The 26,674-nt window shown below is 46.6% G+C and overlaps 2 protein-coding genes across 6 annotated transcripts in view; one reads left to right on the top strand and one right to left on the bottom strand.

Annotated features, from left to right (window-relative positions):
- The window catches only part of LOC135982473 (centromere protein F-like), a 240,687-nt gene that overhangs the window by 86,121 nt on the left and 127,892 nt on the right, over positions 1–26,674 (bottom strand). The gene's annotated exons all lie outside the window — the stretch shown is intronic.
- LOC135982472 (centromere protein F-like) overlaps positions 1–26,674 on the top strand; it is a 78,758-nt gene that overhangs the window by 41,796 nt on the left and 10,288 nt on the right. For all 3 annotated transcript variants that reach the window (XM_065589357.1, XM_065589356.1, XM_065589355.1), the window contains 2 exons: positions 16,249–16,350; positions 21,051–21,173. Coding sequence is in view for 2 of the 3 variants with exons in the window: in XM_065589355.1 (XP_065445427.1) it covers positions 16,255–16,350; positions 21,051–21,173 (219 nt within the window). In the remaining variant the exon portion in view is untranslated. The remainder of the gene's footprint in view (positions 1–16,248; positions 16,351–21,050; positions 21,174–26,674) is intronic.

Consider the following 26,674-nt stretch of genomic DNA (forward strand, 5'->3'; position numbering starts at 1 on the left):
AGAATTCTATCTAGTGAGGATAGAAAGTGCAACAGATTAACAGTTGGACCCTGTTTTAGTTTCACAGCAGGAATATTTTGATATTTACTGCTATCTGTCTTTAAAATACCTCTGAATGCCGCATCTAGTTGCAGCATATAAGAAAACCAAGTTGTTGTTACCTTGGATTTAAACAATACCAGTACATGATGCTGAAAATGTTTGTTGTAAATGCTTATAAGTTTTGATGATTAAGCTGGTAATTAATGCTTTCACATATCGCAAGTTACGCTGGCTGGCAGCTATTCCTCCTTATATTGTGATCCTATTTGCTCTGCCAAGCTAAGTAGGGGAGGGGTTAGTACTGGGATAGGGGAAAACACCTAACCAGAGAACATCTAGGAGACAGTATTGAGGGATTCAATACAGACATTCTTTCTTCTGCTTCAGTACTGAAGCAATGAGCCAGCATAGTGTTAGCACTGTGCTTCTAGCTGGACCATCTTTTGGATATAAGGTACTAAAACTATGGTCCTGACCACTTATGAATATTAAAATCCCATAGTGCTTTCTGCAGGATGTTGAATGTCCTACACAAATTCCAGATCTAGTCATTACTTTCTGCCCAGTTAAATGGCTCCCTGCACTATCAACTAGATGCATAAATGTCAGATATTGCTACACTGTCTTCTAAATCTATTGATCTTTTGGTTTCTATGACAAATTTCCAGGAAACAAGTTGCTTGGAATGAGCTGTTTTGCAGAAGAAGAGCCACCAGGGCCGCCCCCCCTCCCCACAGCTGCTGTTATTTACCAGCCATTTCACAAAATGGTATGCTGTACTTACAAACATATTGCAGCAGCTGGCTTAGGGCTAAGAGTGACATTTTCCACCTTGTTGAATTCCTAGAAGCCCTTTTTTTGGCTCCTAACATGAGAAGATACTTTTTTTTTTTAAAAGAAAATTTCCCATGGAATTTATGGCTTCTTGAATTGAATCTGAGCATGGAACAGATTTTGAGAATGATCTTCTGCATCACTAATGTACTTCTAAGGGTTAATGGACTCCCAAATTTATTTTTTGATCGGGGGAAAGGTAAGCAGCCCTTAAGGCAGTAATCTCCAATCAGGATGATCCTTATTGCAGAAAATGGAGACAATGTCTCTCCATAAAAGGCTGTCAGAAAACTCCTGAATTCCTTAACGTTAAAGATAAAAGGCTGTCATAAAGCCCAAGGAAATATTTATGAACGTACAGGGCTGAATAGGTGCAAATAGTTCGGAATTATGTGTTCCTCGTGCAAGAACATTCATTCCAAATGTAAACAAAATTGCTCCTCTGAAGTATTTGGCTGAGCCTGGGATGAAAGTGATGTCAGGGTGGAGACTAGTGAAGGGACTGAACTCCACCAGAGAGAGTACTTCCCTCTGTGCCTCCACTTGCCACTGATAAATACATATTCTATATAAATCAGCCACTATGGCACTATTCGTGGGTGTTTTATTTTAACACTTCTTAAATATTATAACTTCCTGTGGCTCCAGTGTTTGTCTTTCCTTCACTTTCCTTCCCAGGGTACCTTGTAGTGCATCGTTCCCTGTGTCATTCTACACACGTTCCCTCCCTCCCAGCTTTCCCATTCTCCTCTTTCTTTTCTAACCTATCTGTTCAAACTCTCATCTCCCCAACATCCACTCAAGCTCATAATCTCCTTCCCTAACTTGCTATGATTCTGCTCTATCTTGCCTCTTCTCCAGAGATTGGGAGGAGACTACTGCTGCTGCAGATGCTTGTTTCCTCAAATAATATGGCTCCACTCACCACACTGGTGGCTGCTGCGGTTATACTGGGGATTAGCGCCGCAGATCGGTACGTCCACTCCTGGTGGTTCCTCGCCTGCTACCACTTCTGCTCTCAGATCCACATTACTCCAAGGACTACAGCGTTGTCTTCATAACACAGCCCTCCAGCTGTGTCATGATCTGTGCTACCCAATCCAAGGGCAAGTGTTACAGTCCAACTGTCCCGCCGTTTCCCCAGTAGTGACTACAGCCAATTGTCCAGTCACTTCCCTGTGGCCCCAGCACCCTCTTCACCCTTGCCGCAGCCTACAAACCCCAGCAACCAGCCAGGAGTTCTTCTCTAGCTCCCTTGGTCCTGGCTAGCAGCACTGCTCTGTCCAGGGTGATCGCTTCCTTCTGCCTGCCAGGCACTTAGTTCTCCCTCCGTGAGCTCCAGGGAGTAGCTGATCCTGCTCTGCCCTGCAGCTCTTCTTATATGAGCCTGCTGTGCCCAGATTGGCTGTTCCTTGCAGCTCCTCTTGTACACTACTGCGGGGTGGATGCCCTATCACACCTAGTAAATAAGAGGAAGAGCTTCAAGTCAAATTGGGTGGCACATGAGGCTCAGCAGAGGCAAGTTAAAAGAACAATTGGCAAGGCCACCCAATTCACCTTAGCTCCCTGGTGATGCACACATAGCAAGGGTCCATAGCAGGTAGGGTTACCATATTTTAATTTTTAAAAAGGAGGACACTCCATGGGGCCCCGGCCCCGCCCCAACTCCGCTCCCAGCCCAGCCCCGTCCCGTCCCAACTCTGCCCCCTCCCCTGAACGCTCCGCCCCCTGCTCCTCCCCCTCCCCTGCCTGAAACAGGGAGGGAGCAGGTAAGCTGGGGCGGGGTGCGGCGCAGCGCGGCTCAGTCCGGCCCCCCTGGCCGAGCGGCTCCCTTCGGCGGCTGGCCGGCCCAGGCCACGAGGCTCTGGCCCCAGTGTCTCCTGCCCGGCTGGGGCCCCGAGTGCCCACAACCCCGGCCGAGCACCGCGCCAGCCCCCGGCCCAGCACCACGCCGACCCCGGTCCCGGCCCCCGGCCAAGTGCCCGCACCCCAGGCCCAGCACTGCGCCGGCCCCGCACCCCCGGCCCCAGCCCTGGCCGAGCACCGCGCCGACCCCGGTCCCAGTCCCGGCCCCCGGCCATGTGCCCGCACCCCCGGCCCAGCACCGCGCTGGCCCCGCGCCGGCCCCACGCCCCCGGCCCCAGCCCCGGCCGAGCACCGCGCCAGCCCCCGGCCCCGCACCGCCGCACCCTACCTCCCTATTTTCCCGGACATATCCGGCTTTTGGGGATTTCCCCCTGGACGGGGATTTGAGGCCCAAAAAGCCAGACATGTCTGGGAAAATCTGGACGTATGGTAACCCTAATAATAGGTGCTGTTTCTATGTTTAGGTCTGAGGCGTTGTGCTGTACCTTCAGCTGCCATCAGGAATAGAGAGATCAACACTGACTTTGGAGAGTATCGGGGCTGGCTCAAGGTTTTTGGCCGCCCCAAGCAAAAAAAATTTTGCCTGCTCCCCACCCCAGCCCTCAAGGGTTAACTCTCACACTCTACAAGGCAGCAGGAAAGGTGGGACGGCAGACAGAGACAGAGACACACACCTTGGTTGTGAGAGAAGAATGAGCATTTCCCCTTTAAGTACTGACTCCAGGCTTAAGTACACTGCCTTGTTAATTAAATCAGCTTGCTGAGACCTGAGACTTGCTGAGACCTGAGACCTGAGACTGCTGCCTAGAAGCTCCCTCTGTAGTGTGTCCCCACTGCTCTATGGAAGATGGGGTAAGCAGGTTGCAGAAACAGGGGGGAAGGGGAGACACCCTGACATTACCCCTGTTGGAGTTACTATGCTGCCTGAGCCAGAGTCCTTCCATGTTTAAACTCTGTCCTTCCATGTTTAACTCTAATCGGCCTCAACAACTAAGGACAGGAATTGGAATGTGTAAATAGCTAGTTAGCAATTACGACCTTGCTCATGCCAGGTACCAAACAATAATGATGAGGTTTGCATGTTTCTAGCTGGGGAAGGGGTAATAAACTAAGGGTAAACAGGACCAAATAACTGTTTAGAGAGAAGTTACTAACAAGCTAGATTTATAGCCCTAGAATGATTTAGTTGCTTAAATGTATAAACATGCCTTTGGTAGAGAGGGAAGGGGAAGTGGGGGGGGTGGTAGAGAGGGGGGCTTAGTTGTAAAATGTATAAAGAAGAGAGAAACTGTTTTTGCTGGTGTGCTCGATTTGAGACTTGCCTGTCTCCTTGCACCACTTTGAGATCTCAAATAAACTTTGATTGTTTCTCCACCCCGGTATGTTTATTGGCGTGAAGCACTCCAGGCACCGAACCCCACTGTTGCTGTCCTCCGGCCCCTGTGCCGGCAACAGTCTTGGCGTCCCTGGGTGGGCTCGAGGCTGAAATTTAGCCTTGCCCGGATCCCTCCTGGTGGCCGACGGATTACGACGACGACCGACGCCCAGAGCTCACCGGTGACTTCATCGGGGGCCTCGGCGGAGACGTGATTTGGTCGACCCCGGAGGGCACAACGGTGCAACGCGCTTGATTAGTGGAGAAGCAGCTGCGGGCGACGGTGCAGAACCCGACCCTTGGATAAGGTAGGAACAGTCCAGTGGGGACTTTACCTGTTTTGACCTGGGGACGCCCAGTGTCTCCCTAGAGTATGGGGCAGGGACAGAGTACTGCAGGCAGGGCAAGGTGTACGCCCTTAGAATGCATTCTGGTGAACTGGAAAGTGTTTGGATTGGATCCGTTGATTAAAAGTAAATTAAAAAGATTCTGTACAGTAGACTGGTCTCAATATCAGCTAGAGGACCAGGAAAGGTGGCCACCGGAGGGATCACTTAATTATAATATGATCCTTCAATTGCTTTTGTTTTGTCAGCGTACGGGTAAATGGAATGAACATATGTATGTACAGTTGTTTATGTTGTTAAGAGATAGATCAGATCTTTTGCAAAAGTGTAATTTGACTCCGACAGGTTCGGTAGTAACTATTGTTAGTCCTGAGAACCCTCCCCCGGTTGTAATGGCAGAGTCGGTGTCCCCTTCGGCTCCAACACCCCCACCGTATAAAGATAGGGTGCCTCAGGTCCCAGAGATTGCCCCCTCGGTGGGATTCTATCCATTGATTACTGAGACTCGGATAGCCCGTACTGGAACAGAAAATCGCCCAGCCACTACAATGCAGGTTTATACCCATGTGCCTTTTAACCCAGTGGACTTAGCAGCTTTTAAGGCACAGGCAGGGGAATTCTCTACGAATCCAAGCAAGTTTATCTCGGTCTTTGAAGGGTGTCTGGCTAGCCATAAGCCTGACTGGGATGACTGTAATGTCCTTATGCGGACCCTGCTGTCTGAGGTGGAGCGTAATCAGTTTGTGTCTAAGGCACGGGAGGAGGCACAGCTTAGACATGAGGCAAACGCAGCAAACATTCCTGTTGCTGCAGTTCAGGTCCCTACAGCAGACCCCCAGTGGAATCCCAACGTGCCGGCAGATTTCACCTGTCTCACTGTATACAAGGAGCTCCTATTACATGGTCTCCGACACTCAGCTGTCCGACATAACAATTGGGCTAAGCCATATGAGCTAGTACAGGAGCCAAAAAAAGAGAGTCCGGTTGCTTTTCTGCAGCGTATTCGGGATACTATCAGGCAAACTACTAATGCAAACCCTGATGATCAGGTTACTGAGGCAATTATGAAGGGTATCTTTACCAGCCGTGCTGCCCCTGATATTAAAAGGAAATTGCAGAAAAAGGAGGATTTGATGGGCATGACAATGGCACAGATTTTGGAAACTGCAAACAGGGCTTACAGCCTTAGGGAGGGAGAAAAGGAAAAGAGGCAAGTGAAAATGATGGTTGCAGCAGTACAGGCTGGTGGCAGGGGAAGATTTTAGGAAGGTGGAAGGGGCCGGGGAATGAGAGGACGTGGGCACCCTGGCTCACAGGAAAGGCGTCTGGGTTGCAACCAGTGTGCCATATGCCGAAAGGAGGGACATTGGAAAAATGAGTGCCCCGAAAGGGAAGGTACCCCTATGATGGCAGCGGAGGATCAAGAATAGGGGTGTCAGGGGAGACGGACTATCCTGCCCCCGGAACCCCGAGTAAAAATGCAGGTGGGAGATTCAGACGTAGACTTTTTAATAGACTCTGGAGCTGCATGAACTGCTGTAAACCAACCCCTTCAGCTGCCTGTGGCAGATTCCCTCACTGTGGTGGGAGCCACAGGGAAAGGAACTAAGTGCCCAGTATATGCCCCAGCGGAATGTGCTTTGGGAAACAGAACTCTATCTCACAGACTGGTTTACCTCCCCGATTGTCCAACGCCACTATTAGGACGGGACCTGCTTTGTCGCTTAGGTGCCACCCTGCATTTCACTCAAGATGAAATAAGCCTCACCTTACCTCCAGAGAATGCCTGGATAATGACACTTGCAATTGAGCCCTCAGCCATGCAAGCCCCAGAGTGGAGTCAATGGGAGAAGCAGGTTTTTCCTCTGGTATGGGCATCAGGGATCCCAGGAAAGGCAGCCCATCATACTCCTATTACTGTTCAGCTCTTGCCAGGAAAAGGTCCAGTGCGAATTAAGCAGTATCCGATCAAAAGGGAAGCCAGAGAGGGATTGCAGGAAACTATATACCAGTTCCTAAAGTGCGGGGTACTTCAAGAATGCCAGTCAGCTTGGAACACTCCTATCTTGCCTGTACGAAAGCCCAATGGCACATACCGGCTGGTCCAGGACCTGAGAGCGGTTAATGAGCGGGTTAAGACTCTACACCCCCTTGTTCCAAATCCGTATACACTGTTGGCCTCTATAGGGGGGGCAGTACACCCATTTTTCAGTCCTGGATTTAAAGGATGCTTTCTTCACGATTCCGGTTGACCCCCAGTCTCAGGAGATTTTCTCCTTCAAGTGGGAGGACAGAAGGAGCGTTAGGAAGCAGCTTTGCTGGACATTGTTGGCTCAGGGATTTAAAAATTCCCCCACCCTTTTCAGCCAGGCCCTGGCTAGAGACTTGGAGGAGTGGGACAACGAGGACAAAGTCCTCCTCTTGCAATATGTGGATGACTTGTTAATTGCTGCAGTGGGTCTAACCTCTTGCCTTAAAGCCACTGTGAGCCTCCTGCACTTTGTTGGACTTCGAGGATATCGAGGGGCACTGAGTAAGGCTCAGATTGCTCCCCCAGTGGATGGAATCTGACAACGGAACACACTTCACATCCCAAGTCGTTCAGAAGATATCGGATGCTCTACAGATCCCCTGGAAGCTTCACACGCCATGGCGACCGCAGGCCAGTGGGGTAGTGGAGCGTACAAATCAGACACTTAAGCGGCACCTCTCAAAGGTTTGCCAAGAGGCTTCCCTTAAGTGGCCTGATGCTTTGCCCCTTGTTCTGCTCCGCATTCGCGCTCTCCCTAAGGGCAGGTTAGGGCTCAGTCCCTTCGAGATTATGTTTGGAAGGGCATGGCCTATGAATGGTACACTTGTTCTGGCAGGGGAGTGGGAAATGGGGTGTGGCTTCTTATCTCAGTATATTTGCTCTCTGTCTGCTGTTCTCTGTTCTCTCCACAGGTATACAACCTCTCCCGCTGGATGCCCCGATCCACTCCTTGCAGCCAGGTGATTCCGTACTCGTCCGGACCTGGAAGGACGAGCCTCTCCAAGAGAAGTGGAAGGGACCCCACACCGTCCTGCTGGTCTCCCATACAGCAGCAAAGGTTGAGGGACACAAAAACTGGATTCATCACTCTCGTCTGAAAGCAGTGCCTGCTCCTGAACGGTGGACCGTCCAGCCTGCAGAGAAGACTGCCAGCAACGATTTGAGACTTAAGCTGTTATTCAGACGACAATAGTGTCTGCTGGGAATGCCCTGTGATCTCTTTGGACAGTCACAGCGCACTCCCTGCGAGACCTCTGAGCGTTGGTTGTGTTTGTTTTCACAGGATCGGCCTAACCTGGTGGCCTGGTCCCTTTTGTTTTTAATCTGCTTACTATTGATAATTGTTATTTTGTGGGTATTTGGGGAATTGTGATTGTTAGGCCCTAGGATCACCTGCCCAATATGAGTTCAGATCCAGGGTCTGCCATAATGGTGCTCTTTGCCATAGGGACACTCCTCTTGTTAACTCCCGTTTTCCCCCAGGCACATGCGGGATGGAAAGGAATCCCTACTAACTTAGAGACAAACACATATGAGTCCCTGAAGGTTTGCTTTGCCCAAGAGTTTAACCTCTCCAACTGCTGGGTATGCTCCCAAATCCCACACCATGCTGCAGGGCTACCCTGGAGGGTGGTTCCCCAGAATTGGTCAGATATCTGTTGGGGATGGTTCAGTAGGGGGAAAAATGCCTCAGGTACCCCCTTGTCACAGAACTGTACCATTGAGTCCCAGTATGCATTAAGGGACGACCCCTGGAAGCCGCAGGCCAACTCAACATATATCCCTTCCCCTATTAGGTTACGGCCAGTGGCCCCTGGGTTGGTGTGCTATCGACAGTTTAAGTCCAGCAATCACACCTGGTTTGCTGGGAATAGCACCTGTCAGTATTATTTATCCCCTGACAGTGATGCTTCCATCCCTGTCTATGTTAACGGCAAATCCGACTCTACCGCCCGGTTCAGATCGTTTAATGACAGACAAGTAAATAGGTGGAGTAGCGGTTATAATGGCTTGGTAGGGAATGGCCACTCCTTTTATATTTGCGGTACCTCTGCCTATAAGTGGCTACCGCATCGGTGGTATGGAAGCTGCTATCTAGGATATCTTGCCCCTCCCCTTCGTGTCCTCCCTAAACTGCCCCCTGGCCGTGTCAGGCAGCATAGATCTTTGTATGCCACCCTAGAGCCCATTACAGAAGGAGACAGATTGGGTATGATCTTTCTCCCATCCTATGGGGTAGGACGACTGGCTCAATTTTACCGTAGGCTCTCTGTGTTTCTCATCAAGTATGCCAATGAGACCTTGGCCATAGAGAAAAGCCTTAACTCAGAGCTTTACCAGCTCCGGTTGCTGTCCCTGCAAAATGGACAGGCCTTAGATTATGTTTTAGCCTCCCAGGGCGGGGTGTGTGTCCTTATTGGGAGTGAATGTTGTACTTATGTCCCAGAAAACTCACAGGACATTAACAAGCACGTCCTGTCAGCCGAACAGGCTTTTGAGCAGTGGAAGGCTCAGGAAAGGGAACCCACAGTTTTTGATTCCCTTTGGAGTTGGTTGCCCAACCTGGGAGGACTGGGAAATAGCCTTGTGCATCTCCTCCTCACAGGTGTGGTACTGTGCCTGGTCACCCTCCTTCTGATTGCTTGTTTTAAATTGCTCCTCCGTAAGCTTTGTGCCCCCCGTTCCCCAGAAATCCCAGCATTCTCTCTCATTGAAAACCCCAGCTCCATGGCACTCAATCGTATCTTGTCTATAGAATATGAGAAAACTCAGCCAAAAGCTTGTTGAGTATTCTCAAAGGAGGGAACTGTTGGAGTTACTATTCCTGCCTGAGCCAGAGTTCTTCCATGTTTAAACTCTGTCCTTCCATGTTTAACTCTAATCGGCCTCAACAACCAAGGACAGGAATTGGAATGTGTAAATAGCCAGTTAGCAATTACGACCTTGCTCATGCCAGGTACCAAACAATAATGATGAGGTTTGCATGTTTCTAGCTGGGGAAGGGGTAATAAACTAAGGGTAAACAGGACCAAATAACTGTTTAGAGAGAAGTTACTAACAAGCTAGATTTATAGCCCTAGAATGATTTAGTTGCTTAAATGTATAAACATGTCTTTGGTAGAGAGGGGAGGTGGAGTGGGGGGGTGGTAGAGAGGGGGAGAGAGGGGGGCTTAGTTGCAAAATGTATAAAGAAGAGAGAAACTGTTTTTGCTGGTGTGCTCGATTTGAGACTTGCCTGTCTCCTTGCACCACTTTGAGATCTCAAATAAACTTTGATTGTTTCTCCACCCCGGTATGTTTATTGGCGTGAAGCACTCCGGGCACCAAACCCCACTGTTGCTGTCCTCGGGCCCCTGTGCCGGCAACACACCCCTCTTTCCCCCTCCCCCGATACAGCAAGCAGGAGTCTCTGGGAGCAGCTCCAAGGCAGAGGGCAGGAGCAGCACATGGCAGTGGGGGGAGGGACAGCTACTGCACAGGGAACTTAGGGGAGGGGGGAGCTGATAGGGGGGCTGCTGGTCCACCCTGGTTCCAACCACCCGCCAGCTATCTGCAACAGGCCGCTCTTCCTGCCACCAGCAGCAGCACAGTGGTAAGGGTAGCAGCACCGCAACCCCCCCGCCCCCACAATAACATTGTGACCCCCCCACACACACACACACACAAACACCTTTTTGGATCAGGACCCTACAATTACAACACTGTGACATTTCAGATTTAAATAGCTGAAATCATGAAATTTATGGTTTTTAAAATCCTATGACAGTAAAATTGACCAAAATGGACAGTAGTCCCTACCAATAATATTACATAGAGCAAGAATGACACCTGGTGGCCAATTGTGACCTTAAAGGGACACTGTCATATAGTTTAACATTTTCAGCCTAAACTACCATAAATTAAGGGGAAAGTTACTTGTATTCTAAACTATCGCAGGCTAAATACTTGGGTAAACTCAAGTTAAGGATGAGAGTCCCTTACAATAAATTTGTAGTAATTAAAAATAACAAGTATTAAAAATACAGGAACTTCAAAGTTAAGTTAAACGTAAATCATAGAATCATAGAATATCATTCAAATCACAACCCAACATTTAAAAATTTGGAAATCTATAATTAAGGCTCTCAAACAACCTCAATTCTGCCTCTTCAGTGACTCTAGCCTCTAATCTTTCTTCCTGGAAAATGTGTTGTTTTCAAGTCCTTCACATAAGAGTTTGCAAGATTAGGTCTCCATACTGAACTGGTGTTTTGATCAAGGGCTTTTTGTACTGGCTCTAGGACAATTTGTAAAAGCCAGTGTATTATCGGTTTAATGAACAGACCACTGCTATCCCTTTGTAACTTTTTCCCCTTCGAGCGGTTATCCATATGCACAGTTTGCTGACGGTGTGCAATGTACCCCACTCACCCAGGTTCAGAGTCTCATGCACTTTGAGCGGCCTCATGTCCTGCACCGAGGGAATAAAAGGGTGGAGCAGGCCAGCCACCACTGAGTTCCTCTCATGCCTCCTGGCTTCGAGATGAACATGGGCAGTGAGCAGTGCTAACAAAATAGCTGGCTCTTTTCAAATTTGTGCATAGTATAGATAGGGCTGGTTAGTTGTTGCCCATTGGCATTTTGGTTTTTAACCAGAATAGCTATTTCTTTCTGGTGCCAGGATGGCTTCTTCTAAGTCCCCTGGATTTACATCCTGCCCATCAAACAAGGGCACTATACCCTTTAATGTTTGGCATTTAAAATATTTATTTTGTCTGGGGGAATATCCCTGGAAAATGTTCTATTTGCAAGTCCTTCACTTGCAGGACCTGCAAATCTAGAGAAGCCCTGCTCCAGATGTACTTAATGGGTAAAGCAATGAGACTAGCTTCAGGCCCTGGGTCATAGAATCATAGAATATCAGGGTTGGAAGGGACCTCAGGTGGTCATCTAGTCCAACTCCTTGCTCAAAGCCCAACTTATGCTATCTTAGGTCCGGACAAAGCGTCTTTAGGACACATCCTGTGTTCCTACTGACAGTTGTCACAGACTTCCATCTGAACTAGCAGATTCACCTGCCTATATTTTTGTCTGAACCACCCGCTTCTAAGGCTGCTGCTATGCTCTCTATGTTGAATGTCAGACGTGCTTTGGCATGTTAATTTGCAAAGGATGAAATCTTTTAGATCTTCATCCAGTTAGGTGCATAGATGACTGTGTGAGGGCCTGTTTAATAAGTGGTTAATATGGATTCTCCTGCTTCATTCAGTATTTATTCTACCAGAGCTTAGGCATCATCGCTGATATGTTTCTGTTGTGGAAATATGCAAAGCAGCTAGGCTGTTTGGGGAGGCACAGTCTTCCCTACCCGGCCCTCCATACAGTTTTGCACCCCGATGTGGCCCTCGGGCCAAAAAATTTGCCCTCCCCTGATTTAGGGGCAGAGGGACTTGCCTACTTTCAAATGTTAGGCTGTCTTTTATTTTGATCTTAACTCTGAATTACCTTGGTTTCTAATGCTTGATTTTGTTTGTTTTTAATAACTGCAGCATTATTATGAATTTAAAAAAACACGTATATGTACTGTCAACTTTACTCACAGATTTTAATGATTTGTTTGGTTTGGTTTCTGCCTGGGGATTTTCTTGATTATTTTTTTAAGACATTTTGAAATCTTTTCCATGCAAAGAAAGAAAGCTGGCAGAGAGTCCCCGGTGTTATGCAGAGAACAATGGGGGAGCTAAGTAACAGGGAACATTGTAGTGCTTAGAAGTACGATAGGGGCAGCCCCCGTGCCTCCGGATCCTGCGCCGCTGGAGCCCGGGAGGGGAAGTGGCCGGCTGGCGGCTGTGGTCCGGAGGCAAGGGGGCTGCCCGAAGCCGGTAGCGCTCGGGCAGCCCGGCTCTTAAACAGAGCCGAAGAGTCGGGGAAGAGCAGAGCCACCACGGCTGGAGGCTCTGCTCCTCTTCGGCTCTGTTTAAGAGCCGGGCTGCCTGAGCGCTACCGGCTTCGGGCAGCCCCCGTGCCTCCGGACTCTGCGTCGCCAGAGTACAGGAGGGGAAGTGCCCGTCTGGGGGCACAGGGTGCGGAGGCATAGGGGCTGCCCAAAGCCCGAGCGCTACCGGATTCACGGTTTGCTGGGCAGCCTCCAGACCCTGTGCCCCCGGCTGGGCTCTTCCCCTCCCGGGCTCCAGCTACGCTGGGGAAGCGCCGGCCAGGGGCGCAGGGTCTGGGGGCTGCCCGGCAAACCCTGAAGCCGGTAGCGCTTGGGCAGCCCTTTCCCGGTGGCTGGGAGTGGGAGGGAGGAGGGGGCGGAGTTAGGGCAGAGAAGGGGCGGAGTTGGGGCGGGGCTAGGGGTGGGGAAATGGGCGGGACCAGGGCCCGTGGAGGGTCCTCTTTTTTTATTTATTAGATATGGTAACCCTAGCTAAGTAACAGGGAACATTGTAGTGCTTAGAAGTACGATAGGGGTTAACCAGTCTGTATTCCTCAGGTTCTGTTGTTACCAGGAGGACTGCAGGTTCTGGTGGAGCTTCTGAACTTTGCAGGCACTCTGAGTTGAGATTAGTGGAGAAACTCTGAGGGGCTACAGGAATTCCTGAGAACATGGGGAAGTCCAGCTGAATGTTTTGGCCTCTGCCAATTGCTGCAGCTCCACAATTTTCCTGTGCATTTGGTAGAACATTGTAGCTCATGCAAGTCATGGATTCCATGATTCTTCATATTTATCTTTAGCTTAACTCTTTTCCCATCCCCTTTGTGCCCCTCCATACACACTTAGATGAAAGAAGTTATGTTGCCGTGGAGAAAGGGACCTCCACATGTGTCTTCTGTAGATGTGATGGTTGTCACCTACCCTTTGCTGTCAGGGTTTTAATGGATGCATGCAGATTCTGCTGCCTACTTAAGAATGTTACACCCTATATACAGGATACTGAAGATTATACCATCACATGAATGGGGGTTAAGAATTTCCCTCTGGAGAGGTACAGTAAGGGCTGTTCTTTGCTACCTCTGTGAGGAGCCCATCGAGAGACGGTCTTGGCTGGGAGTAGGTTGAGGCCAGGGACATTGAGCCAATCCAGTGTTATTACCATGTTTGTATACAGATGTTGAAGTAATTTAACAATGAGAACTTTTGACCTGTGAATAGGCCCTCTCCACTTCAGTGACTGATAGCAAATTGCAGAGGAAAGATTGATTGGTTGCTACTTCTGATGTCACAATGATGCTACTTATGAATCACCTGAGTTACTGAGCAAATTGCAGAGGAAAGATTGATTGGTTGCTACTTCTGATGTCACAATGATGCTACTTATAAATCACCTGAGTTACTGGCATAGCTCTGTCACCATAACCTCTAGGTGTGACTGTTAAGAGCTTTTCTTATTACAGTCTAGCTTCTTTAAATGAGTTGGAAATCTGATTGAATTATATTATATTATTAAATTATATTATTAAATATGGAATATATGAAGAGTCTGGGGTGGTCTGTCACTGGAATATTCAAAGCCAAGAAAAAGGTGAGAGAACAAGTGGTGAATTTTATTAATATTGTGATTTTTTTTAAATTGTTTTCTTTGGCAAAGTAAGAAACTATTTTATGCAGAAAATTAATGTCATCTAAAGTGTAACTCTGCTAAACTTGGAAAGTAGATTAATTTATTATACTGTGAAACAGGGATTTTTAGTTCCACTTTAAATGCCAATGTCAACCTGTTGGGTGAGAACCAAATCCACTTCAATTTAGGCTGACACAATTTATTTTAGCCTTTATTATATATGTTTTCAGACAATGCTACTATCACCTATGAATTACATAAACATGCAAAAAAAGAGAAGACAAGAAAAGGAAATGCTCAAGTTATCTTTCTTGGGGACAGGGTGACTCTTTTCAAATCTCTGCTATGCTTGGCTATTTTTCCTCTGTATCTTCTCCACTATTATGTCAATCATCTATTTTTTTAATCCTCTGTTCTGTAACTTTGCACAGACTCAGTATAGCAAGCTACCTCATCTGTGTCTTTATCCGTATATATTCCACTCTAACCCCCTAATTAAAAGATTCTCCTGCATAAATCACAATAACTAACCCAAATTAATACATTTTTTGCTTATTCTGCTAAAACTTACTTATATCTCTGTAGTTCCCAATGCATCTATTCCTTGCTGTCATGCTCACTGGCTCCATGCAGTTGTACTTACATTACAGCAATTTTTATTCTTTTTACTCAACTGTTTTTGTGGTCTTGAGTTTTTACTTGTTGGACGGGTGGAGGATGAGGGATTGTACCTGACTTACTGAAAGCTAACAGCTCTCTTCTCTACCCGGCTCTCTGCTTGGTCAAGAACTTTATTTCTGAGACACACAAACCAGTTTTCTGATTTACAGACTGTTTCAGAAAAATCTGATGATCTAAAGCAGCAAAAATACATACAAAAAGCAAAAATTCCTTCCTATTTTCTTATAGTTTTATATATAATAATTTCTCTAACATTACTTAGTACATATTTGACTAACACAATTCATTACACAGTTCTCCAACAAAGCTTAACTATGTATGTGCTTGCTCATGGTGGCTCCATAATTTACAGTAGAACTTCAGAGTTACGAACACCAGAGTTACACACTGATCAGTCAACCACACAAATCTCATTTGGAACCAGAAGAACACAATTAGGCAGCAGCAGAGACACCCCCTTTCCCTCCCCCCCCCCGCAAAAGGCAAATACAGTACTGTACTGTGTTAAACTACTAAGAAATAAAGCAAAAGCTTTTCAAATTATATTCAAGTAAATTGTTCATCTTCTGTTTTAAAAGCATCCAACCATGAAGATGATTTAAATCTTAGCAGCAGTTCACTTTTTTATTACCTTTAAAAATAGTTACTTGTCTTAAAGAAAAGATTTCAGAAAATAAAAATGTGTTCTGTGGAGAGAAAAACAGTTATTCTGCTAGGACAGCTTTCTGGTAAATTGGTTGTAAGTCTCCCTAACATGCTGTGAATACAATGAAACTGTAAGAGGCAAAGGAGCGACGGTAGTATTGTGTTCTGAGAAAATGTATAGTAGTGTGCTTTGGACAACTTTCAGACTTTTATCAGCAGATTGTTTTCACAATAGAAATTACACTGGGAATTTATTAAATGGGGTTTCAGTGTACTCTAGTTCTTTATAAACCACCAAAATTACAAGCAATCTATTATTTTAATAAAATGACAGATAAACTGAAACACTTCTAATAGGAGAATTTCCTCTATGACAGATAAACTGAAACACTTCTAATAGGAATTGATAGCATATTGATTTTCAGTTTAAAATTTCAGTCTAACCTACTTTAAACAATGAAAATTCTTCTGTTCTTGCTGTTCAAAATAGTTCACTAATTTTTTTCAGTTGAATCAATGTGCTGATTCCCTGTAAATTGAAAGTTGCATTGAATTTATCTCTTGTGCCTAAACACTTCTAGTTTTTTTTAGTTTTTTCTGCTCATTTATTGAAACTTAGCACACACTTGTACTATAGCCAAGTGTAATCTGTTATCAGTTTGGGATGGGATACCTGTGTGGGTGTTCACTAGGTCACGGAAGACTGTAAGCAGTTTTGGGGCAGAGACCATGACTTCCTCGTATGTATGTGGTCTTTTTTTTTTTTTTAACAGTGCCTACTAAAGTGGGGTTTCAATCCTGATTGCGGGGGCGGGATTGCTATTGTAGTACAAATAATAAATATTCCCCTTGCATCACTGTGATTTATGATTAAACTTTTTATAGACTGAAATGATGGAGCAAACCATGGAAAGAGTACAGAAATGGCAAAGAGAAGTTGAAATTAATCGTCGCTCCTTAGAAGAGAAAAGAAAAGAACGGGAAAAGGTAAGACAAGACCCATTTTTTCACAAGTTTAAAGTTGCCTCCAGACTGCTTTACCAGAGTGAACAAGTTGTTCCTTGAGTATTTGTCCATGTAGATCCCACTCTAGGTGCATATGTGCCTCAGGCACGCAAGATTGGATTCTTCTTCTTTGAGTGCTTGCTCATGTTGATTCCATATTTGATGTGTGCGCGCCCCCTAGGGCCGGCTTTGGCAACCTCTGGAGCCCTGTGCTTATGCGCTGGTACATTGGGCCCTGCTGGCCCCATGCCCTCTCAGTTCCTTCTTTCCACCAGTGACGGTTGTTGGAACGCTTCGTGTTTTCACAAGTCCGATTGTGGTTTCTCTAACTTTGGACTCTGGGTTTTTCTTGTATATCGTTACTGTAGTGTTAGCAGTTAGCATTTAGGAGCAGAATCCCATTAGGGACATAGCCCCAAGGACGGGGTATGGCCGGGTCCGTGGGGTTTAAGCCATGGGCTGGGTGCAGCAAACCTATGTCTATTAGTGACCTGAACACGAGCTGCCTTAAGTGCCTCAGAGAGGCGCATATTAAAGAGAAGTGTAGGATCTGCAAAAACTTCAGACCTCGCACTCTTAAAGACAGGGATATCTGATTAAAAGCCATGTTGATGGAGGCTGCCCTGTGCCCTGCTTTGGAACCATGCCGCTGGAGATTGTGGTGCTCAAGTGTAGTTGGCTACAGCAACTACATTTCCCCAAGTGAGGGACCTTCCTGGGACCAAAGTATTGTATTCCTGGACCTAATGATCTCCCCCCTGTCCCTTTATCACCTCTCTATCAAGACAGGATTTTTGGTGACTGTTATCTCTGCTCAAAGGATAAGCTAGATTTAGGCGTTAATGGCAGGACCTCTTTTACTATATTTCACAAAGACAAGATGACTGTTCTTTGATCTCGCCCTAGGTTCTTATTCAGAGTGGTCTCAGGCTTTTGTTTGCATCAGGGCATAGACCCTCAGTGTTTCCCCCCAAACCTCATTTGACTCCTGGAGAGGCAAAACTTCATATGAGTGGTGTCTTTAGGGCACTTTTCTACCACCTCCATAGAACAAAGCCTTTCCATAACTGGCCTAGAACTTTTTTTTGTAATATTTGGGACAGGTCTAGAGGGCTCATTATTTCAACCCAGAGACTTTTGAAATGGATATTTGACTGCATAAAGTTCTTCTGTGAACTAACTAAATTAGATCCATCTTCTCATATTATAGGGTTACCATATTTCAGGAAGCAAAAAAGAGGACGGGAGGTGCCCCGCCCTAGCCCCACCCCCGTCCTGCCCTAGCCCCGCCCCTCCCCCTCCCCGCCCCCCTCAGAACCCACAACCCTCTCCCCAGCTCCTTGTCCCCTGACTGCCCCCTCCTGGGATCCCTGCCCCTAACTGCCCTCCAGGACTCCGCCCCCTACCTAAGCCTCCCTGCCTCTTGTCCCCTGACTGCCCCCTCCTGAGACCCCCCCAATCCTAACTGGCCCCCTAGGACCCTACCCCCTACCTGTACCCTGACTGCTCCAACCCTTATCCACACCCCCACCCCCCAGACAGACCCCTGGGACTCCCACACCCCATCCAAACACTCCCCACCCCCTGACAGCCCCCCCAGAACTCCCGACCCATCTAAACCCCTCTGCTCCCAGTCCCATTGACTGCTCCGATTCCTCTCCCCACTCCTGCCCCCTGACAGCCCCTCCCAGAACTGCCAACCCCCCCCCCTCGCTCCTTGTCCCCTGACTGCCCCCTCCTGGGATCCCTGCTCCTAACTGCCCTCCAGAACCCCACCCCCTACCTAAGCCTCCCTGTTCCTTATCCCCTAACTGCCCCTTCCTAAGACCCCCCCCAACTGTCCCCCAGTACCCTACCCGCTACCTGACCAAAACCTTATCCATACTCCCCCAGAAAGCTCCCCCCGAACTCCCAACCCCCCTGTCTCTTGACTGCCCCATCCAAAACCTCCCTGCCCCTTCTCCAACCCCCTGACCCCCTTGTTCTTGGCCTTCACCTAACGTCTCTGTGAGCTTGCTCAGGAATGCCCGGAGCCGTTCGTCCCAGCAGGCTGGCTGGCAGGGGAGGAGGAGGGGGGCAGAGCTCCAGACTGCCAGAGGCGATCTGCGAATGCAGGGAGGGAGGGAGGGAGTGATCTCTGCTGCAGGGGGGAGGAAGAGGGGCTCTCTCTGGCTGTCGGAGCCCCATGTAAGTGGCACCATCCAGCCGGCTACCCTGTTAGCCGCGCGCGCTCTGCATGCGGGGGGTGGGGAAGTCCGGACATTTACAAATTCCCCCCAGATGCTATTTTTAGCTCAAAAATCCGGACATGTCTGGGGGAATCCGGATGAATGGTAACCCTATCATATTAAAGCAAACTATACTAGGCCCCAAGTGACATGGGCATGCTTGAGGAAGGTTCCTATGTCAGAAATTTGCTAGGGAGCCAGTTGGAGCTCATTGCCTACTTTTATTCAGCACTACTCGCTAGTTGCAACTACTAGATCTGATGCCCAGTTTGTTAGGGCAGTCCTGCAGTCTTTATGTAAATTAGACTCTTGACATCCCCCTCCATAGGGAGATAACTGTTAGTCACCTAAAGTGAGATCCATGTTAACAGATAGTGGGAGACTTACCTTACAGTAATTCTGGTTCTTCTGGCTGTTCTGCCCACATGGACCCCACGACCAGTCCTCTTTCTCTACTATTGTGAAATCCATTAGTTTTGGGATTCTGTATTGGCAAAGAAACTGAGAAGTGGCTGGGCCTGCTTTGCCCACAGTGTTATGTGTGTGTGAGGGGGGTGTGTGTGTGTGTGTGCGTGTATATTAAGATACCTGCTGATGCTACACTGTGCACTGTCAACCCAAAAGAACCCAATCTCATGCACATGGGGCACATGCATACCTAGAGCAGGATCCATGTAGCCAAAACAGCTCAAAAGAAACCAGTTAGTGTAAAGAAAATAACTTTTTTGTAATATGATATTCTGATTTTGCTACTAAGGGGCAAACTTTAGTAGCTCATATTCAAATTGAGGGAAAGTTAGTGGGAAAATATTTTAAGTATCTCCACTCTGATCTTCCCTCTTTTATTTTTTTTTCTCCTTTGTCACACTCTCCCTTGCTACTTTTATTTGGATTTTTTCTTTTCTTTTAGTTTGGCAGCTGGATGGATCTGCATTTGTTAGTGAAACAATTTATTGGCCTACCACAAATTAAATTGACTAAAGCCATGTTCCCTAGCTGTTGATAATAGTAGTCTGGTGGTTATAACTTGGTAAGAGGAAGTGAATCCGTAATTCTTCAAGGTAGGCCGGGCAGGCAGGCTACCAATTTGTTCACCTCTAATTTATAGTTAGATGATAAAAAAATCAGAAAAAAGTGTGAACATTTTGCTAGTAATTGGCTCACTTATTCCTGAGTGTGACCCTCGCCACCTGCATTCTTCTGCTCCTGGCAGGCCAGCCCAGGGTAGGAGTGGGCCTTTGGAAAGGGTCTGAGGGCAGAGGGGCTGGGTGAAAGTGGGGGAGACATAAAGATTTGGGGAAGTGGATCACCGGGATCCAAGAGGGTTGGGGACTTCATAGGATGGGTCTCTGGCTGGCAATGAGAGTGGGAACAGGCTGTGGGGGTACTTGAGGACATGGGATGGAGCAGGTGTCTTGCTGGAGGATAGGAGGGTGCTTAGGAGAAAGCAGAGGGGAAGCACTAGCACTTCACTACCTTCTCCATCTGACAAACCTGCTATGATTTGTTAGAGGGGAGTCCTGCAACTGCTGCCAAGAGAAGTTTGGCAGAGAGGTTTGTTGCCAGGAGACGCCACTAGTGCTTTCCCTTCCCTATCTTCCTCCACTTTCTGCTCCCCCACTTAGCTCTCTCTTTTCCTTACCAACCTCAACACCCTCTACTAAAAGTCCTGTGCCCCTCATAGCCCTATTCCCCAACATAAATTCCCTCTCAAATTCATGTAGAGCCCCAACCATAAGGACCGTGGGGCTGGGAAGAAGCCTCAAAAACTAATTATACCTGGATGGATATCTACTTTGCATCTCCTAAAAATTACAGGAGATGGGCTAGATTCCTAAGGATCTTAGGAGGTGTGCATTAGTGAAGTTCTGCTCCCCCAGAACTGAGGCGGGAGGAGTGAATGCCCCTCTACCAAACTTCTGTTGCTACTCAGTCTTATGTTAAGTCAAATTGAAAAAAACTAAGGCAGTTTCCTCACAAAAAACATTTTTACAGCAGTAAGTTAAACATGTAATCATAGCAAAGAAGGGAATTTTCCCCCCAAAGGATCATGATTATTGGGGATTAGTCTGGTTGCTTAGTTGTAATGCTCAATGTTGTTATGGAGATCTACTTTTGAATTGATACATAAGCTTCATTCCATTATTTGCTAGTATTTTTTTGATCCACCTGTGTTGGTGTAACAGATTCAGTAGGCTACTCTGATTGGCCAAACTGAGTCCTGGCCATTAGTGGCCATAACCGAATTTAGGCTTTACTTAAAAATGGGTTTTAAACTCTTTTTGCTTCTGTAAGAGAGGGCTTTAGTGTAATTAGTAACTATTTACAGAGACTATTTACAGTCCCTCCCCCGTGTTTTCCAGTGTTAATAGTTATAGTAACTTGACTAGAAACATGTAACAGGAGTGTGTTTCTCCCTCCGCCCTCCCCCTCCCCCATCTTCTACATTTCTAGGAAGTATTACGTCAGCTCCGTGCCTTACAGACAGTGGCTCAGCAGTGCAAGGAGATGAAACTCAACCAGGACTTGCAGCAAGCCAAGAACGATTACGATGGTCTACGGGCAGAACTTGACAACGTAGGATTTTTAATATCTCAACTATTCAAATGGAAGTGGTGATGCTGAGTTTTTATTTTATGTAAAATTTTAACTGTCCTCTTTTTTTGTGTTTAAAGATCTATACGTGACTAATATTTAAGTGCAACTAAATACATCACAGGTGAGAGCAAGCTGCGCTATGTTCCTGTCACAGGGTGAGCTGGTCCATTCAAAGACTGGGGCACAGCTGCACTTTTTCTCAGGTTTAGCCCATCTCCCTGTATGATGGGAATGAATACAAGGGTCATGTGACAGAAGCATGCATCTAAACCAGGCCTGCTGGTTTAGATGCATGGCAGCCTGTAGTCATTCAAGAGAGAGACCCCCCCCCACGCCCCAAAAGTTCAGAGAGACACTCTCTCTCCTTAGTTCCCAGGCAGAGAGCCTGTGAAGTGGACAGGTGACAATTTTCCAGAACTCTAAGGCAGAAGATTTTGGGGGGAAGAGATTTACAAGGAACTGGAAACTGTGCAGGGATAAGCCTCCATTGATGGACCTGCAGGATGCAGAAATCCCAGCTAAGGGAGGGGCTGGACTGCAGGGATGGGCATGTTCTGATAAAAACCTGGAAAAACTTGAGGCCTTATAATCGGAAAAGAATAATTGAGGCTGGTAAGGGTATGTTTGAGTGTTGTGTTATGATAATAAACCAAACTGGAAGAGAGCACTACTGTAAAATCGCCACATGTGATAGCTGGTTTGATGCAAGATTGAAGGTAAACTGAGGTAGCAGATGGGCCCAAAGGCAGTTTGGGGGTAATGCCCTGGAACCCTTCCCTTTAGACTTGTTCGGATTTGAGCACTGCTTCTTTTCTACCCACACTCTCTAATAGAAAACTGCTTTTTTATTTTTGATACACATGGTCTACACTGACTTAATACAGAGGTTCTAAATTTGTCCACGATAGCTGTCCGGCATAGCTATGTGTCATCCTAGCTGTGTGAGCACATTAATCAAACATTTTCTACAGCGGAGAAAATACTAACCACTACACATACTCTTCTTTCCATGTTTACTCTTGAAACACTCGATTCATACTGAAACTTGGATGTCTAAAAGTTTTTATCCAGAAAAGCGTACTCCTTTCTAGAATGGAACGAAATTATTTCATTCTCATTTTTTTCTCTCTTGATGTTGGTAATAAATTTACTTCCTTTTTAATTTGGAGTACTATAGAGCTCTTATGACAGATATAATACAGATTAAAAAGGTTGAAAACCAGGTAGAATTTGGTGGTGTCACAGTTATGGTCTTGTTAACTTCCTGGTTTAGATAGCGATATAAAGTCAGGTGATAAATTTAAGATTGAGCATAGCACTACACTAATTTCCCTTTCCTCCGAAGAATGTAGTTCTGGAGACAGAGGTGCAAGCTGAATGTCTTTGTTGGTCCATAAATACAGGGAATTAAGGTGTACAAATACTGGTTTTTAAGAACATGTAACCTATTCCTTGAATATATAGTAAGTGGAAAAGGTAGAGTAATTTGTCAATCTCTTGATATTTGTGTGAGAGAAATAAAGCATCTGACTTGCTGTACCCAAACAAAAAGTGAGAACTGTGTTTTTCTCCGACATTTGGATTGTACAGAACTGAGTCTAGTTTGGTATTGATCCTTTCTGTTTGTTGGCTGTTCAATGGCATATTTGGTGATAGCTGATCATCAGTCCAACACCTAAACGTTACCTCTCAAATGAGCAGTTGAGGACTGAGTGGGAATGGGGAAGCATCTTCTAAACCTAATAGGTGCTTGCTTTGACAAAATACGTTACGTTAAAAAAAATTGAGAGCAAGTGTTAAATCTGCTGCCCTTATGATTGAACTTAAAAGAAAGCTCTGGTTAGGATTCCCAATGATTAACAGACTGTACTATAAATATTGCTTAAATTATGAATATATTTATACATTACAACTATATACTTGAAAATGTGCCTGAAAATATTTTTCATATCCTTGCCCAGTCTTGAGTTAAAGATTTGTGTTACCTTAACATGTACTGTTTTTGGTATGATACAGAATCTAGAACCTGGGACTGGACAGTGAAAGGAGGATGGATTTTTCAGATATCTGGCCTATTTTTAATTGTACTTTTTTAAAGCCCTCATGCTGAGTTTCAAGGATTAGGGCCAAATTCTGCTCTTAGTTATACAACGCAGAAGTCAACAGTTACTCCAAAGTTCTCTTTCTGTAAGAGGAAGCAGAACATAGCTTATTCTTTTTGCTTTGTTTTATAACGTATCTTTGGAGCTCATCATTTAAAGGGACATCAGGAATTTTTAATTTTTTTAAATAGATTAAATATGACTACAAATAAAATGTGATGTGTTTTCCTCATAGGCAATAGCAGTGAATCATCATTTGGAAAACAACTCCAATGAGCTTACAGAGAGGCTGTGCAGAGCAGAAGAGGCTTTACTGGCAAGCCAGTCAAAGGAAAATGAGTTGAGGAGAAACTTTGAGGTAAAGAAATCAGAGGGGCAACTGGAATAATTAAGAATTTAAACTGGAAATCAGTAAGAACTGGTGCCATGTAGGCCTTACTGACTCACAGGGGAACTCTGCAAGCTGTGTGTTGGAGAATAGTGTATTTCCACCAGAAGTTGTGTTTCGATACTGTCTTAATCTGGCTGTCCTTTTTTGGACCATCTTAAGACTGTGACAATGTTCCTCCTCTGCCTTGGTGAGCCCTGCGCTTATTGGCGGATTTGCTCACCTCAGAGATTCATGGCAGCCCTCAGCTTGGACACTTTTGTGGCTCAAACCTGCCGTTCATTCAGCTAACCTCATCACTGGCCAGCATGGGGAAAAGGAAGGAGAACAATCCCCGCAGTCTCTGCTGACCCACCTTGGGTCAGGGGGACAGGCCAGGGACCTTCCCCTCTGGTGGGACTCACAGTCCAAGTCAACTCCTCTTAGGGTGACCAGATGTCCCGATTTTATAGGGACAGTCCCGATTTTTGGGTCTTTTTCTTATCTAGGCTCCTATTACCCCCCACCCCCTGTCCCGATTTTTGACACTTGCTGTCTGGTCACCCTGACTCCTCTTATATCCAATAGGGGGAAGGGAGAGGGGGGAACCTGGGCCTGCCCTCTACTCTGGGTTTCAGCCCAGGGCCCTGTGGATCGCAGCTGTCTACAGAGTTTCATGTAACACCTGTGTGACAGCTACAACTCCCTGCGCTACTTCCCCATAGCCTCCTCCCAACACCTTCTTTATCCTCACTACAGGACTTTCCTCCTGATGCCAGATAGCATTTGTACTCCTCGGTCTTCCAGCAGCACGCCCTCTCACTCTCAGCTCCTTGCGCACTCTTCACTGACTGAAGTGAGGTCCTTTTTAAACCAGGTGCCCTGATTAGCCTGCCTATCTTAATTGATTCTAGCAGCTTCTTAATTGGCTCCAGGTGGTCTAATTAGCCTGCCTGCCTTAATTGGTTTCAGAAAATTCCTGATTTTTCTGAAACTGCCCCGTTATCTTACCCAGGGAAAAGGGACCTGCTTAATCTGGGGCTCATATATCTGCCTTCTCTCACTCTCCTGTAGCGGGCCCCTTCCCTGTGGACCCAAACGGCCTCCCCGCCCTTTCACCATAAGCCGGCTACTTGACTTGGTTCTTTCCAGACTGTGCTAAGGAAACATCTATACACGCTCGTGCTCCACACCCTGCACTTCCTCACTCTCGTGTCAGACCCCGACACAAAGTGGCGGGACCTCCTGCCACTTCTAGAGGGTGAGGAGCCCCGGTGGGCCAGCCTATACTCCACCCTGCTCCCAAGGCCTGCCGGGGATGTCAGTTGGCAGCTGCTTCATGGGGCCATGAGTACGGGCATGTACTTGGCGCGGTTCACCCCCGTCCCAGGACACCTGCCTCTTCTGTGGCGTGAGGGAGACCGTGGCGCACGTTTACCTGGAGTACGCCAGGCTGCAGCCCCTATTCCGGGTCCTCACAGATATCCTGTTGCGTTTCTGGCTGCACTTTTCCCCTCACCTCCTTATTTATGCACTCTCTATCCGTGGCCCCACAAAGTCTTGGGACCTCCTTGTCAACCTCCTCTTGGTCCTGGCTAAAATGGCCATCTATAAAACCAGGGAGAGGAGGTTGGCGGATGGAGTCTCCTGTGACTGTGGGGCCTCTTTCTGATCCTCCGTCCATTCATGCATCCGGGCAGAGTTCCTCTGGGCGGCGTCCACTGACTCCCTTGACGCCTTCGAGGAGCAGTGGGCGCTGTCCGGGGTTCTCTGCTCAGTTCCCATTCCCATTCAGGTTCCCTTCGGACCCTTTGACCGCACTCCTGTCCCTGTTATTTCATTAGTTGTCCCCCAAAATCACTTGGTTTCCAGGTCTTGTGGATCCCCCGCTAAGGCTGGGGGGATCTTTTAGCAGTGGGCAGGCTTTGGCCCGCCCACTTCCTGGATCCCAATAGGATCACTCTCCTGTAGCCCTCTGGCCCGACCCTGTCACAAGACCTATAGATGTGATACAAAATAAGGCCCTGATCTTGCAGTTTTTGCAATTGATTCCATGTGGACTGACCCCAGGCACAAAATTAGTTGTATGGTCAGGGTTTCAAAAAATTATTTTGCACCAGCTATACTACAGATAGGGTTACAGTTCATATGGAATTATTTCTCTAATCTAATTATGTCGTATGGTTCAAAAGACTCTTTGTTTAGTCCTAAAAATAAAATATATAAAATATCGGGTTGAGTTCATTTGGAAATTCTAGAATCATTAGCTGCTTCCTAAGTATAAGATTTCATGGAGGAATGGGTACTTTTTTGGTCACACAATCAATTTAAAGCAAGAGAAAATCCCCAAAATGATTTGTACATTTTTACTTTTTCAAGCACTATAGACTAGCATTATCATCAAAATTCTAACTATGAAGCCAGATCCTGACCTGGAATATATCAGCATAGCTCCATTGAAATCAATAAAGTTATTCCAATTTACATGAAAAGGATTTGGCTGTAAATTTTGATTAAAAAAAAAAACCTTGATTGTAGATTAAAAGATTTTCCTTTTAATTTGGAATTAGAAGGAAAATGAAAGGAAAGAGAAGTCAGAATAGTCATAGAAGCAACATCCGAGATTTTTTTTTTTAAGTTCTTATATTGCTGGTGTATCTGAATGCTTTCCAGAGTTAAGAATAATTAAGGTGACTAGCATCTGTTATTTGAGGTTTCTATTTCTCCCATATCCCCCAGAGCAGTGGTTTTCAACCGCTGGTCCACAGACCCTTGGGAGTTTGCAGACTGTCTAAGGGGTCCTCGAAAGGTTGTCGTTACAACGGAACAGTGGTTTTCAACCCGTGGTCTGTGGGGATCCACAGACTATGTCTAAGATTTCCAAAGAGGTCTGCGCCTCCATTTGAAATTTTCTAAGGTCCGCAAATCGAAAAGAGGTTGAAAGCCATTGTCCCAGAAGGTAAAGGGTGTGTGGGTGGGGTGGGGTGGGGCGAGTGTAAATATGAAAAATG

Source organism: Chrysemys picta, chromosome 3 (assembly GCF_011386835.1).
Source record: "Chrysemys picta bellii isolate R12L10 chromosome 3, ASM1138683v2, whole genome shotgun sequence".
NCBI classification, from domain to species: Eukaryota; Metazoa; Chordata; order Testudines; family Emydidae; genus Chrysemys; species Chrysemys picta.